Consider the following 16493-nt stretch of genomic DNA (forward strand, 5'->3'; position numbering starts at 1 on the left):
TTTCAAAAAGACTCAATTTTACTTTTAGTCAAAAGTTTTAATAACATTGTCATATATTTATTAAATCAATTCTGAAGTGGGTTGTCTAGGTAACGCAATGTCCTATTTAGATATTCTAAGTCTATTCGAAAAAATGACACAGAGCAGTCAAACTTATAACACCTTTTTTTTTTTTTTGCGCCGGGAGTTAATAAAAAGACGGGACCAAATTATGTTTTTTTAAACTAATATATTTAAAAACTTTTATTTACAATTAGAAATAATTTACTACTATTTCATTGAAATTTTTAAACAATAATAAGAAATTATATTCTACCACAAAAAAAAAAATAACAATAAATTAATACCTGATACATTTCTGTTGAAAGCGGCGAAACTTTTTGGAAAATATTGCAAAGTTTTTATTTAACTATCGGATACGAATTCTAGAAGGTCGTCCAATGGAGTCATGCGTATTAATTAAATAATCAACATGTTAAGGTCATGTCTTGATGAAACAGAAATGATTTTGATACTTCGAATATTTCGTTATTAATCAAACAGTTTAGCCCAGAAAAAATTGATACTATCACTCAAATAAGCGACAATTTTTTAATAATAGAAACTTCGATTTCGTGTTCTTTTAAACTAAATTAAGAGTGATTTTTTAAACATTCAATTAACTTAAGAGACAGTAAAAAAAATACTTTTTAAGATAATTCACAAGAAACAATAATGCAAATTAAGTTGACAGCCAACTTTAAGTTTGGTTCTACGAAAGATAAAGTAATAAAGAAGACAATTTTTATCCTTACTTACGAATAAAACAATAACAAGAGAGACATAATTAAATTCTTACTTCACCAAAATAATGATTGAAACAGATTCTCAATTTAAACAACGTCAAAACCATTTCTATCCCATATTTTGTAAATTAAACTGGATTACAGGGAACAAATTTAATAAAAAGCTTTTGAAGATTTTAAACTGATTAACATCAATAAGTATCTACCCGTAATTAACTTAAAATTCTGACAATCTTACAAAAGAATTTACTATATCTTGTACATACATGGTGTTGTAACGTTAAAAATATTATCTGGAAAAATTCATTGTATTTATCATGGAGACTAGAGAAGGCTGTCGCAAATAAGGTATCAGTAGTGTTCCTTTTATCATCGGGATAATGAAGGGAGTGCAATGCACTTAGACCATTAAGTCCATGGACTGAGCGTCAAACGATTTAAAGTGTACCAACATCTAAGGTAATTGCTAGGGGTCAAATTCATCATGGCGCCGGTGTGGAAATGACAAAACAAAGTGTTGTTGTCATACTTGCCATTGCCGTAGATTCGTAAGAAAAAAAGTGATACGTGATAAGTATTTGTTTAGTCAAAAATCGAAAAAGTTCAGTGAGATCACGATTTAAGATACGGCATACTAAAAGAGTACCAATTTTGTTACTTTTATCATTCTATAATGTTTTCTTTTCGAGACACATCAAACCAATCTGCACGAAAAATTGTGACCGCATGAGCAAATTATTGTTGATTTGCGAAATCTTAAGAAACACTGTATTCTAGAAATGCCTTGTTTTCGAGACTAGTAAAATCAGAGTGCTTTAAACGTGAATGGGTAAAATAAATATGAACAAGATATAGCGTAAATAAAAATTAAGTTAAATTTTCATTTTTAATGTTATTGTAATTTTTATGACGATCAGTGTACATTTTTAAGCTTAGTATTTGGCTTTCAACACAACATTTTAAAAATATAACAAGCTTTTTTCTTTTGAGGGGGGCGGAAGTGTCTAGCTTAAAAAAAAGGGAGGATCTAATTAACAACTGGAACATTATCAACTTTGACATCTTGCGTATGTTTCTTTAATCCTAAAATTCGCATTAACGCTTTTGGTGATGGATCTCTACCACGAAACCGACGAAATACTTGACTTGGATGACTCGCACCACCTAACGCTAAAAATGTATCACGAAAACGTTTACCAACCAATACAGTTTGTTTCTCATCGGTGTGCACTTCATGAAATGCACTATAAACATCAGCGGCCACTAATTGTGACCATATTTTACTATAATATGCGGCACCCCATTCCTCACTAAATATGGCAGAAAATTGACATACATGTGAATCTTTTTTATCCACTGGTAAAACATGATATGTTGGCCATAATTGTTTTACAACATCTAACCAAAAATCTTTGCTCGTATGTAATTTTAAATCTAAATCCGCTAAATATAATTCGTTACACAGTTCCATTCCAGATAAATGTGAACGCATTTGAATTAAATTCGTAATAATTTCCTGTGGAATTTGTTGTTTATTTTGATAATGACTCGTCAAGGATTTCATTGTATTTACGTCATACAACCAGTGAGATAAAACGTGACCGCAAACATCGACAGCATCCCATTCAACATTCGATAAACCAGCTACTTCTGAATAATTTGCTCTGGTTAAAAGATGTTGAAGGGCGTGTCCAAATTTGAAAAACAATGTTTTCACTTCGTTAAAAGTTAACAACGATGGACGATCTTCACATGGTGATTGAAAGTTAAAAATAAGTGCAGCTAAAGGTTTAATATCGGATAAATTCGATCGATTACGTATCCCAACCATGTAACCTATATCGTCATGTAATCGTAATTTTAACTGTTCCCGAGAATATGGATCAAAATAAAATCCAGCAATTGGATTTGCAGTGTTTTCGTTATCAAATATATCGAAATATTTGACATCTGAATGCCATGTTGGAATCTTGGTACGTTCTTTGATTGTGATATCAAATAATTTTGTACATAATTCGAATAAACCGTTTAAGACCGTCGGTAGAGGGAAATATTCTTTAATTTTATCCTCGTTAAAATTGAATAGAACTTTTTCTTGCTGTTGTTTCCAATATGGAATATCCCAATGTTGTAATTGACTGTTGAAACCACCATTTGCACTGGCGAATTCTTTTAAATCGGCAAATTCTTGTTGTTGAGTTGGTTTTGCACGATCCAATAATGTTTGTAATGTTTTATGGACTTCATCGACGGATTCTAACATTTTCGTTTCCATTGACATTTGTACATAATTTTCATAACCTATTTTGAAGAGTAAAATAAAAATGATTTTAATATTCGTAGCCCAGTAATATGATAAATCGAAGTTTACGTTAAATCGTACCAGATTTTCAAGAGCAACCAATGAAATTGTAGAGTTTATCAAAATAAATCAATAAATAAAATATAAAAAGATTGCTAGCACCTGTGAATCAAGGAGTCGTCTATTCCTTCCTTGATAACAACCTATCACCCGAACGTGAGACGTCTTCGGATAATAGGTGGTACTTAAAGCAAATGAAGCTATATGATTCTGTCGAGATCAGACTCAACGCAGAAAGCTCACAGTTACGTTAGTAAAAAATAAATCATTAAATTTGAAAAAGGTGAAATTTATGTAAAAATATACTTAAATATTCTGATTTCGAGTCATAAAAGCACATTTTTCTTTTAAAATATTAAAATTAAAAATCGTAATTTTTAAACTGTATATCACGTGATCTAAAACGCGGGTAAGCCCTGCTGTGATGTCATAGTGGTATGAGTCATAGACCATCAGTTAGTTCAGTGTAGACAGTTTTGTGGCTTTTTATTAACAAAATCAACATTTTGAAGTACTTTTCAAAAATAGTGGAATATCCTATTTCTCCTAGAATTGATGGATCCAATATTTTGAACCCAAACATTCTAAACCTGACTGCCTGCAGGTTTCTGCAAGTGAAAACAACATGCATGGACGTTTAATCGTCCTTCATCTAGACCTTACAAGTGTGACCACAAGAGATCCCTAAGTAATGGATGTGATAGTTCAATCGCCAGTGCCCTGGAGAACAACCTGTCACCCGGAGGCGAGACCTCACCGGATAAGAGATGCTTTTTTAAGCAGAAGAAGCTATAGAATTCTGTCGAGACCATAATTGTGTTAATTTTTTTATCTTTTCTCATTTATTAAAAATACTGCCATTCAACACTTTCCGAACAACGTATTTTACCAATTAACTCAGTCAATTGTTTGTTTTCGCTTGTTTTTTTTTTTTTTTTAATATGAGAATACTAACCTAACAATGATGCAATATGATTACGTAAAAATCGAATCTCCTCAACGTTTGTCGAATTTTGTAAACTTTTATCAGCAAAACCAGAACAACGTCGAGTATACGCTTGCCATACATTCCAACGTAATTCCCGATCTGGGCAATGTTCCATAAATCCATTGAAAATATGCGGTTGTAAAGTAACTTTCCACGGTCCCTCCTCGATACGACAACTATCCACAGCCATTAATTTCAATAACTCCGTTGGGAAATCTTTAACTATTTCATAATCTCGTATTACATAAGAAAATTGTTTTGTTGCCATATCTAATTTTCCTTTAAATATGCCACGCTCTTTATTTAATTTTTGTATGGTTTCCATATATTTGGAACGTTTCGTTCCACTTAAATTCAATCCATTTAATTTTCCCTCAACAGTGAATTTTTTCAATATACGTGATTGTTCTTCGGATAAATTTTTATTCTCGGTTCCAATATACGTTTTACACGCTTCAAAAATTGGTTTACTATTGAATTTCGTACTACGAGCTTTTCTTGCACGATCATGAATTGTTAAGTACGATTTTGTTGGCATTAATGATTGATTCCCTAAATATAAAGTTTTAGCTAAACCCCATGTTGTGTCTAAAGTGGTTCCAGCTACTTCAATTGGATCAATTACATTCTTAAATACTTCTGTGTCTGGTTTCGCTTCAACGGCCTTTTCAATTTCCCTAATTTTACTTTCAAAATCATTTGTTTGTTTAGCGATAGCTGCTACACACATTTCGATAGTTAAATTACTAAATTCTGGTAATCCATTGGAATGTAACAATGGATTTTTATCTGGTAAATCTTCACCGATTTCAGGGACTCTGTAATTTAAATTGTAATAAGTTTTTTTTAACTATACTGAATATTATCAGGGTGGCGATCGAATTGTTTTTGATTTTAATTTTTTGGTGGGCAAACTTTTTATCTCCGATTTCGATAGAACTCAGTATTTAAGGTAATTTTGACCCAATAAGTACAAAAATCGGGTGCATTTGACGACTGGTCGAGTAGTTTTTGAGATACTCTCTAAAATCGATCCAAATATTGCGATATCTCTGAAACTCTGCAGCCAATCGAGAAATTAACCGGATTTTTGTACTTTTTGGGTTAAAATTACCCCTTCCACCGAGTTTCATCAAATTCCCAAACAAAAATTTTTTTTGCGATTTTCTCGATTTTTTCAAAGGGGTACAAAAAAAAATTACAAAAAAATCGAAAAATTTTTTGAATCTCTAATTTCGATAAAACTCAGTATATAAGGTAATTTTCACCCAAAAAGTACAAAAATCGGGTGCATTTGATGACTGGTCGAATAGTATTTGAGATACGAGCTAAAATCGATCCAAATATTGCGATATCTCAGAAACTCTGCATCCAATCATTAAATTAACCGGATTTTTATACTTTTTGGATCAAAATTACCCCTTCCACCGAGTTGCATCAAAGTTTTTTTTAACTATACTGAATATTATCATGGTGACGATCGAATTGTTCTTGAATTTTCTAAAATTATAGCAATAATTTAGTTTTTTTTCATGTATTAGGTCAGTACTATCGAAAAAATAAGTTCTCAACCTTGCTCAAATTGTGAAAAAATGTCACCAGCTCCCCTATCAGAATTAGGAATCATATATTCTGAAATTCTTCTATTCGAAAAGTACAGAATTGCCGATTAAACGATGCAAAATAAATACATTTCAAGATATAGTTAAAGATTAGACTTTCTGAATTAGAATTCTATAGAATCAAAGTTTTTTTTAAATCAAATTCCCCGACTAATCCAAGTTTTTCAGATCGATCGCCACTCTATATTTTTAAAATAAAAACTTACAGCACAACGTAACTAGTTCGCACTTGGCTATTTAAAAACGGCTTCTTAAATAATATTCTTCTGCCATAATATGATAAAGCCATTTTGTCATGAACTGATTAACAGCTTCACAATTTCATTAAAATATGTATAAAATGTTTATTTTAAATAGATATCATTTATTTTTAAAATGAATTGATTAATTTTATTTGAACATAACCTATAAATTACTTTTATACAATCTCTGTCAAATAACTCTAAACTCGCGTTGATTCGATTTGTTGCTAACATCAGTGTACTTAAGCTAGAGGATTGCGCTCATGAAATATGGTACAAGGTGAACCAATAAAAAATATGTCCATATACAATCTGCATAACAATTTTTAGCTTTATAAATTCATTTAAATACCAAGGCAATCATAACTGAATCTTATTTATTTATTGTATATACATAGATACATTATGTATATACATACTATACATACATAAGGGCTGACTGACCGGCCCTGTTATAATATTTATCTGACTGACTGTCATAACTTTTATTTATATGCAATATGTGTAAGAATTTTCAGCTTTAATAAATTCATTAAATATCACGGAAATCATAACCATTTCGATAGCATATATCTGACCCCTGTTCTATCGTGCGCTTGACTGACCACCGTATGTATGTGTACACAACTACTATTACCATTCCCACAGATTATAATTTATTACATAAATAGATAGGCAACTCTACTGTACATGAAATGAGATAAACCTTTTGAATGTGATTTTTGTGATAAAAAATTTACTCAAAAACATAATTTAGTTCAACATGAACGTACGCATTCAGGAGAAAAACCATTTTCGTGTGATGTTTATGATAAAATATTTACCCACAAACAAAGTTAGACTAATCACAAAAGAATACATTCTAAAACACAATAAAATTTTTATTTAAGGTTTTCTTGTTTTTTATTTCATTAAAATAATAAAAGTAAAAATTTTTGAGCAGCTGAGTTCCCTTACTGGAGCCTCAATAGATAATTTTTAATAAAATAATATTTTTGAAACCAGAAAATCCCTATCAGTCTAGTTGGGCTACCTGAAAATATAGCTAATTTATGAGAAAACTCCTTACAAGATAATTTCAACGGCAAAGTGTAGAGAAAGTGATTACAAACACAGGGTAAAAGTTCAGGAGCTGAATGTTTACAGTAGCAGAAATGTTGGGGTTAAAAGGGGGTGAGCAATCAGTTTTTTGAGTTTTTCTCAGAAATTTCGAGGTTGTGTCAAAAAATGTTACATACAAAAGTTATAGATTTTTTAACTATCGAGAACTTTTCTATTTAACTTTTTCGATACAATAAATATTTACGCCTTAAATCTTAAAAAACCGATTGTTCACCCCTTTTAACCTTCACCTTTCTGCAACTGCAAACATTCAGCTACTGAATTTTTCACCCTGAATTTTTAAACACTTTCTCTACCCTTTCCCGTTGAAATTACCGTAAAATATACGCACACACTCAACATATTTCGCTTGAAGCATTTTTATCGATAAGTTATTTTTCGAGTTTCAAGCATATGTGAGCTTAAAAAGCATATATGACCCTGTATATGAATTTGTGGGTAAAAAAATTAATGCAACTTCTCTATTGAATGGAGTTGGGATAAAAACAATAATAAAATAAAATTTTCTAATATTTTTATTACGTCTCATCAAATACAATTTTTTTACCCTGAAATTGAACAACTGATGGTTTCTGTACAAGTTTCGCTTGCCATGATGGATGTAAATTTTGTACTTCATCTATTATTGAATGTTTTTGTACATTTACTGGTTTATTACTACTCTCTTTAGAAAATTTATTATTCGTCGTATCAATATTCATAAAACTAGATCGATTTGTTGAAATCTTATCGTAAAATTGTCTCTTCGTAACTTTTCCACCATTCTTTTGTAATTGTCTTCGTTGCTTACGATTTAAATTATCCGTGTACGTACGATTCTGTTGTTTGACAGTACTATCGTCTGGTGTCGTTTGAACGATACTTAAATATTCATCTTGACCGTTTGACATTAAAAAGAATGGATCAACAGTTTTTTCCATAATTTGTTTATTTTCTTTAGGTTTTTTATTAATTTTAATTTCATCTTTAAAAACATCCTCTTTGTCCCTTTGTTTTTTCTCCTTTTCTTTCTTTTTCTTTGATTTATTCGAAATTGTTTTATCATCTCTCTCATGTTGTCCATTAAATGATGTATTAAAACTTTCTTCTATTTCTGATTCTCCATTTTCTTTTACTTCATCACTAGAGACATTTTCTCTCTCATTTTGGATTTCCGTATTTTCTTTCTTCTTCTTTAATTGTTTTGAATTTATTTTTTCATCTCTTTCTTTTTTCTTTGATTTAACGATTTCTATTTTTCCTTTCTTTACCAATTTCTCTTTCTTCGATTTATTCGAAACCATTTCTTTATCTTCGTTTGACATTAAAAAGAATGAATCTAAAGTTTCCGAGTTATTTTCTTTTATTTCACCATTAGAGGCATTTTCTCTCTCATTTTGGGTTTCCGTATTTTCTTTCTTTTTCTTTGAATTTATTTTTTCATCTCCTTCTTTTTTCTTTGATTTAACTATTTCTTTTTTACCTTGTTTTGTCAATTTCTTTTTCTTTGATTTATTCGAAATCATTTCTTCGTCTATCTCTTTCTCTTCGTCTTTGTTTGACATTAAAAAGAATGGATCTAAAGTTTCCGAGTTATCATTTTCTTTTATTTCATCGCCAGAGGCATTTTCATCACTTTCTATATTCGTTTTTTCTTTTCTATTTAATTTGTTTGAAATATTTTTTTCTTTTTTCTTTGATTTAACACCTTCCTGAGCTTCCTCACTTTTTAATTTCTTTTTCTTCGATTTATTCGAAACCACTTCTTCATCTTTCTCTGTTAGTGTTTCTTTTTCTTCATCTATTTCTATCTTCCTTTTCTTTGAATTATTCAAAACTCCTTCATCTTCCTTCTTTTTCGAACTTTTCTCATTACTTTTATTGATTTTTTTATTTTTTTTATTACGATTTTTATTACTTTTCACAAATTCAATAATCAATGATTCAGGATATTTTTCACGAATTTCCTTAATTTTTTCAGACACTTTACTAAATGTCATAACTTTAGCTAAAACACGATCTTTGATTGTAGAATTAATATCGCTGAGAATAATATTCGCTGTACGCTTTTCTAATAAAATATCTTTAGAAATGAGATCATTGTCGAATTTCTTCAAAGCTAACAATTCTTCAACTAATCTTTCTGCTTTCTTTTCGAATTTTTGCTTTAAACTTTCATTACCTTTCTTATTTCGTAAATTTTTTACATTTTTTGTAAGTTTATGAAAAATGTGTACTTTAACTTGTCGTATAAGGTGTCTCATTAAAACAATCTGAAATAAAATTAATGCAACTGTTGAATGAAAATTGTAAGGAAAAACTTTTATTTTCTAATCTTACATCATTGTTCAGTGCTAGTTTCTGCGAAACCATCTTGTTCACTTTATTCCGACCCAATTCGGTCGGGTTTCTAGGTTTTTCTTTCACACTATCACAGTATCACATGCAAATCACACGTTTTTTTTTAACTTCAAATTTTTGACAGAAAAACATAACCACACTTAAATCATTTTAATCAAGTGTGTACCTAGGATTCAATAAAACACCTCATAAGGTTCAGAAGATTTGATCATGAAAATCAAATGAAGATTAAATGAAACAAATTTTGTTGTAGGTTCGTGTTATTTTATATGAAAAACTTGCAGATACCCGCCCGCTTTGCTGGGCAATTTCTTCTTTGAAAACAAAGATTATCACGTTATATAGCCCTTAATTATCCTCCCTTTTGTTCACAATTTTATGGATTTTAATTGCAAAAAATCTTATTTCTCTCCAATTGCGATAAAACTCAGTATATAAGGTAATTTTGACCCAAAAAGTACAAAAATCGGGTGCATTTAATGACATGGTCGAATAGTTTTTGAGATACGGACTAAAATCGATCAAAATATTGCGATATCTCTGAAACTCTGTATCCAATCGTTAAATTAACCGGATTTTTGTACTTTTTGGGTCAAAATTACCCCATCCACCGAGTTTCATCAAATTCCCAAACAAAAATTTTTTTTCTAATTTTCTCGATTTTTTCAAAGGGGTACCCCTTAAAAAAATTGCAAAAAATCGAAAAATTTTTGAATCTCCAATTTTGATAAGGTAATTTTGACCCAATATATCAGCAATCCAACGGAAAAACTGAAACATTGACTGCAAAATATGACTCTTCCTGACATCTAACGGCGGTGAAATAAAGTACATTATTGACTTGGCCAGACGCAAAAAATTTGGCAAACAAAAAATAGCTATTTTCGGAGATAATTGTTGATACTTGTGACATTATGGTGCTGAAATCTGAATTGGAAAACCCAATATAATGTTTATATTGGGTTCAGATGATGAATAACATGACCTAAATTATTTGAAATGACAGCTGTCAACATTTTGGATTTACTTGAGTTAGTTTGAATGCAACCATAAACTTGAAAAAGCTAAAAACAAAATTTTCTTTCTTTACCATTTTTCCTCATTTCAAATTAGAAAATCCAGCCCCTAGCCCGCCAAATCATATTTTGTAAATTTCTGTGCCACGAATACTTTTCATCCCTTTATAGATTAAACAGGATTTTAGATAGGATTCAAATAAATAACCTAGTGATTATTTTTTCGTATATTTTTAAGTCGATGAGTTATGAGAGGTTGTTGAATTGTTAGAAAGTTGTTATCTCTTAGTTTTTTTTTTTTTAATCAATTTAAAGATAAATTTTCAGAATAAAGATCATTTCTACACGTGATAAATAGAAGAAAATTATCGATTTCTTAAAATGGTTTATGGTAAAAATCTTTGCGTTGAAGCTGAACTTATTAAAGAAATATTTAATAACATGTCGTACGGAAATAAAATTAGTATAGAAAATGCAAAGGTACTAACAGAATAATTTTGTTTTTACAAATCAATTTTCTAAATTAACGGTTCTTATCCGATTTACAGAAATATTTATCTGATCAAACGCATAAATTTCATAATTTTGGTACTAAAAATGTGGAATATGAAAAAATTAATACAATTTTATATGAGGAAAGTATGTTTGTACAGAAATTCAACGAAGCAGATGCTGAAAATGTTTTAGCTAGATTAAAAGAACGGAAAAATATTGATATTGATCAAATTCAAAGATCTAGATTATTGAAAAAGTAATTTTAAGAAAGTTAATTTTAGTAAAAGATCGAACGATTTTAACAGATATCAGAACCAATTCCACACCCTGGCCACCGGTATAGGGTAGTCAGGGTGCGGAATTCCGCAAGCGTAGAGCTATTTTTTTGTTTATTTTAGTATTATTTTGAGTATTTAAAATCGAAGTGTCTATTTACACCATCTACGGACCAATCCTATCCTTCTAGTAATTGCTTGCCCGGGCCTGTTAGTCACTGATACACGGACTTACATCCACTGTCATTTAATTTTTCTACTAGTGTAGTCAGGGTGCGAGATTCCGCACCCTGTGTCTATTGACACCATCTACGGATCAATCCTATCCTTCTAGTAATTACTTGTCCGGGCCTGTTAGCCATGGATACCCGGATCTTTACATCCACGAACTTTCATTCACTGATCCACGGATTGGCCCTACTTTTAATGAGGTCGAGTTAACCCTGTGATTGCGTTCAGTTACTGATCCACCATGATCTGCGGGTAAATATTGAGTTGTTCGGGTCTCTAATTACATTGGTTCGTGGATGGTGTGTAAAAAGGCATATTGCATTCTGTCTTTTCATTTTTCTACTAAAATCGCCCGATCTATAAATGGATTTATATGAATTTTAGATATATTTGAATCCTTTTTTTAGATTATCCGCGGAAATAAAAAATAATTCCAATATAATTGCTGAATTAGCTTTAATAACTCAAGGTGTTTCAACTAATGTAACTAAAACAGTTGACATACCCATTGTTTGCGATTATTTGGAATATTATGGTTCGATTAGTTATTTAACAACTTATAATCATTTTCAATGGTCTCCATATGGTAATTGAAAGTTTAGCCAAAAAGAGAGCTCTTGAAGAAATTAATAAAAATTAATTATTTAATTTCAGATAATGTACTAATAATTGTACCAGACCATAATACGATTTCTTCATTAGCTATGACATTTGCACCAGCTTTTGCTGCAGGATGTCGAATTGTTATACTGGTTGAATCCCAATTAACACCGATTGGGTATTTATTCGGAGATATTTGTAAAAAATCTGGGTATATATAACTTTAATTTAAATTTTTTAATTTCCACCGACTAGTTTTAGAGAATTCTATGAAAACATATCATCCATCTACCGTTTTCCCATTAGACCAAAATTTTCAGAATTGGACTTAGTGCTACTTCATATAAAAAAATCAAGCTTTTTGTTTAAAATTGTTTTGGTGCTCGTACAGTTTCAAAGAACTTCCCCTATGAAAATTTTATTATTGAATAGCAGCTAGATTATTGATTATGAAAAGAATTTGATTTTCAGAATTCCAGATGAATATCTAGAAATTCTATGTTGCTCTGATCGATATGGAACTGGTCAAATTCATTTACAGAAAGATCAATTTTTTCAGAAAGTTATGTATGTTGGAGATGCTGAGGGTGGGAAAACATTGAAATATTCTTTAGGTGGATTTCCACAAAATTTAAGTTTATGTAAGTCTTCCAATATTTTTTTAATGAATTTCGGGAATAAAGGCGAGATGTTTCCGGTCAAGATATGTTATTTTAAACAGATGAAGCTATAAGATCCTGTCAAGGCTAGACGCAACATTCTAAACCTAACACTCTAGAGGTTTCTGCTGGTGAGAATAATATGTATGGAAGTTTCATCCTCCTTCACACAGGTCTTATAAGTGAGATCATCAGAGATTTCCATATTATGAAGGTGGTAGTTCAATCGATAGTGTTCTGTCAAGAGTCCCACCACCAGTAATCAAGATGGGCTTGTCGTAGCCATTCCTTAATTTGGTAAATTACGCATCATCTTGCTATGGGGATAACTCAAGTTAAAAGAGCATTTGAAACAATCCATTTCGTGAGTGGCCCCGTGCAATTTGTCTTAGTCTTGTCTAGAATATGTTATAGAAAGTATGAAATAAAATAAATAAAAATTATCATATTTCAGTGATAAAAAGTAAATCTTCGATGATAATTCATAACGATTCAGACATTTATTCCGCATGTGACGCTCTAATTGAAGGAGCTTGGAGTCATTATGGCTTGGTAAGAATAGTTTATTTAGATAAGGGCGTCGATACGTTAGCGATATGTAAATATGTATACCTCTTATTCTTTGCCTGACTGAGCAGATGTTTATACCCTCTACACTCACTACGTTAATGTCTTTTATCGACGTCCTTAAATTGTCCACTATTCTCGAAGACAATTCCCATATTAATTGATTAAAATTTTAGCTACCATGGAATTTACATAACGTTTACGTTCAAGAAAGTATCTACGAAAATTTTCTAAAAGTATTAAAAGCAAAAATGAATTCGATAAATATCGATATATTTTCGAATAACATTGGTTTGTGTAATAAATATTGTTCAGTAGAAAATTTGCAGCAATTAATAAAAAAATCGAAACAATTTGGTATCGATTATTATCAATCGGCAGCTACAGATGGTGAAAATTCAAAATTTTTACCAACTTTATTTTATGGTGCACAAATAATCGATGAAGATGATTTTACACCAGTTGTTACAATTTTACCCTATCGAAATATAACGGAGGCGGTTGCTTTGGCGAATAATACCAAATATGGTTTGGCTGCATCAATTTGGAGTGAAACTGAATCGATAATTAAGGAAATTTATCATCAATTACAGGTTAAAATTTCAATTTTTTCTCGGATTCTCGGCGGCTGTTTAACTTCTATTTCTAATTTTAGGCCAGTTTAATATGGGTTAACAGCTATGGAACTATAAACCCACAAGCAAGTTTATGTCCTTACAAAGAAAGTGGTCTTGGATATTTTGGTGGTGTAGAAGGTAGAAAAAAAACCGTTTTTAAGTGTTTTTGTAGTTCGAAGTAAATATTTTTATCATTTTTATTAAATTGTAGGACTCTTAAATTATATGCACTTAGACGGCAATACACTTAAACCGTATAACGTGTATGAAAGTCCCGGACATGTGGATAACGCCAAAAATGAGGCAGTTTGTGCAAAAGTAGCCGTATCTAAAAAATCTTTTCTAGTTTGGTCAAAATATTCAGCTTTGGAACGATGTAAGCTTTTACAAAAACTTGCTGATGAAATTGAAAAGAATGGAAAATTACCACAGTAAGTATTAATCAAGATTCGTAAACATGGGACAGTGTTGATGAATACACACGGAGAATTTAGCCTCATTGCCCTAAAATTTAACTGGAACTTGATTATTCGCAAAAAGGGGACATGTTGACTGTACACTGCTCACAGAGCTAAATAAAATTAATTGGTGGAAGTCTAAAGCCAGGAGCAGTAATTGGCAGTAATTTAAGGATAGTTGAAAAGAGATATTTTTTCCTCGAGGTCGGACACAATGAAATAGAAGTCTCAGGCCATACAAACCGTAGAGGAAACGGCTATGAAATATGACCTTAACTATAATAATAATACATAAGATGGGTACCGAAAATGGGTCCCTGATACGTACACTAAGAGGTTCTTTATGCCCTGGTGATCGTACATTCTTAATATATGATTTTATTTCGTGTATCGTGGTATTTATTTTAATAACTATATCTCAACTCGAAGTCAACAAAAGTTCAGCCATCTCTCTAATTCCGATTTTTAATTTTCTTTCAGAGAAGTAAAAAATTGGTGGATTCATATTCTTTACGAATATTCAACAAAAGGTTTACTAGACGAGACAATTACTTTCATAAATAAGACATCTTTGACCACAATTAAAGAATCACTTGGTGTAATTGTGATCGATGCCAATCGTGATATGGATTTAATTGCACAATTAGTTATATTTGCAATAGCAAATGGTAACGCTGTTATATTAATCGTAAAAACGGTTGATTATTTAACCGAGATAACAAAACTATTTAGCGCGTGCGGCTTTCCTTCAAATCTGTTAACAATTATTACAACTGAGAATTATCTGAAACCGTTAATTGAACATGAAGATGTTCAATCGTATTGGTATGAAACTAGTACAGATGATAAACAACGATTTAATCGAGCCCGTCATGTCGATTGGCGAACAACATATAATTTAAAAAATTCATTTATTTACGAGACCGATCATAAGTTTGATGATATTGCGTTAAATATGATTTCATCGAAGAAAAAAACTATTTTAAGTAATGTTGGTAATTCGATTCATTTGTAGATGTATGAATTAAATTTTTTATAAAGATTTTTTTATTCGCTAATAAACAGAATGTTAATAAAATATAATAAACTAGCTGTGAACTACCCGCTTTGCTGGGCAACATCCCCACTTGCACCCCTCCCTCCACATTTCCTTGCGTGGGATAACAGTTTTGTAATGTACACGTCATGCTCTTTTATTTGATACCCCACTTAGGTATATTTGTAAATATTCGATAATTCCTTCCCACTTTCTCGCTACACCTTTCTACCCTCCGAAGGTTAAAAGTAGATAAAAACAATAGATCTTTGAAGCTGGTTGTATATCGTGTCAATATTTGAGCTTAATCGATGCACAACTTTTTTAGTTTTTGAAGCATATCCCTTTCAACCCCTATTTCAACCCCTTACTCTACTATAATATGGATGTATTATACATAAAAACCTTCCTCTTGAATCACTCTATCTATTAAAAAAAACCGCATCAAAATCCGTTGCGTAGTTTCAAAGATTTAAGCGTACAAAGGGACATAGGGACAGAAAAAGCGACTTTGTTTTATACTATGTAGTGATGGGTCAAATGTTTTCAAATGTACCTCACTGTCAGAAAAAGTGCCACAGTTAAAACATTCTAAGCGTACGCATCATATGTTTTGTTATAATAGTAACACTTAGAATGTTTTAAAACGAGCATTTTTTGTGACATTGAGTATACCTATATTCCTTTGAAAAAAGTAAGAAAATCATAAACAATTGTTTGTTTAGGAAAAAAATAGGTATTTTATTAACCGGGTAGGTATTTTATTCACCGGATTTTTGTACTTTTTGGGTCAAAATTGCAAAAAGGGGTACCTCTTAAAAAAATTACAAAAAATCGAAAATTTTTTGCATCTCCAATTTTGATAAAGCTCAAGGTAATTTTGACCCAAAAATTGCAAAAATCGGGTGCATTTGATGAATAGTCGAATAGTTTTTGAGATACGGGCTAAAATCGATCCAAATATTGCGATATCTCTGAAACTCTGCATCCAATCGTTAAATTAACCGGATTTTTGTACTTTTTGGGTCAAAAATACTCCAATTACCGAGTTTCATCAAATTCCAAAACAAAGTCAAAA

The 16493-nt window shown here is 31.0% G+C and overlaps 3 protein-coding genes across 3 annotated transcripts; 1 reads left to right on the forward strand and 2 right to left on the reverse strand.

The window, feature by feature from the left end:
* Positions 1-673: 673 nt before the first annotated feature.
* On the reverse strand, positions 674-6111 carry LOC123299297 (probable cytosolic oligopeptidase A). The gene is made up of 3 exons (XM_044881654.1): positions 5964-6111; positions 4103-4953; positions 674-3086 (listed from the first exon to the last, which is right to left on the reverse strand). Exons 1-3 carry the CDS (start codon positions 6044-6046, stop codon positions 1813-1815), a joined length of 2208 nt encoding a protein of 735 aa, XP_044737589.1. The 5' UTR covers positions 6047-6111; the 3' UTR covers positions 674-1812.
* A 1534-nt stretch (positions 6112-7645) lies between these two features.
* On the reverse strand, positions 7646-9580 carry LOC123298903 (serum response factor-binding protein 1-like; the record flags this gene model as incomplete). The annotated part of the gene is made up of 2 exons (XM_044881002.1): positions 9441-9580; positions 7646-9373 (listed from the first exon to the last, which is right to left on the reverse strand). Coding segments are annotated over exons 1-2 (1761 nt in total), but the record flags the coding sequence as incomplete, so codon positions are not given.
* A 1215-nt stretch (positions 9581-10795) lies between these two features.
* Positions 10796-15394, forward strand: LOC123298904 (betaine aldehyde dehydrogenase-like). The gene is made up of 10 exons (XM_044881003.1): positions 10796-10957; positions 11026-11228; positions 11886-12064; positions 12133-12289; positions 12550-12719; positions 13192-13289; positions 13481-13897; positions 13960-14059; positions 14133-14352; positions 14860-15394. Exons 1-10 carry the CDS (start codon positions 10859-10861, stop codon positions 15392-15394), a joined length of 2178 nt encoding a protein of 725 aa, XP_044736938.1. The 5' UTR covers positions 10796-10858.
* Positions 15395-16493: the final 1099 nt, after the last annotated feature.

The sequence above is a fragment of the Chrysoperla carnea genome, chromosome 4 (genome assembly GCF_905475395.1).
Source record: "Chrysoperla carnea chromosome 4, inChrCarn1.1, whole genome shotgun sequence".
Taxonomy (NCBI): Eukaryota; Metazoa; Arthropoda; class Insecta; order Neuroptera; family Chrysopidae; genus Chrysoperla; species Chrysoperla carnea.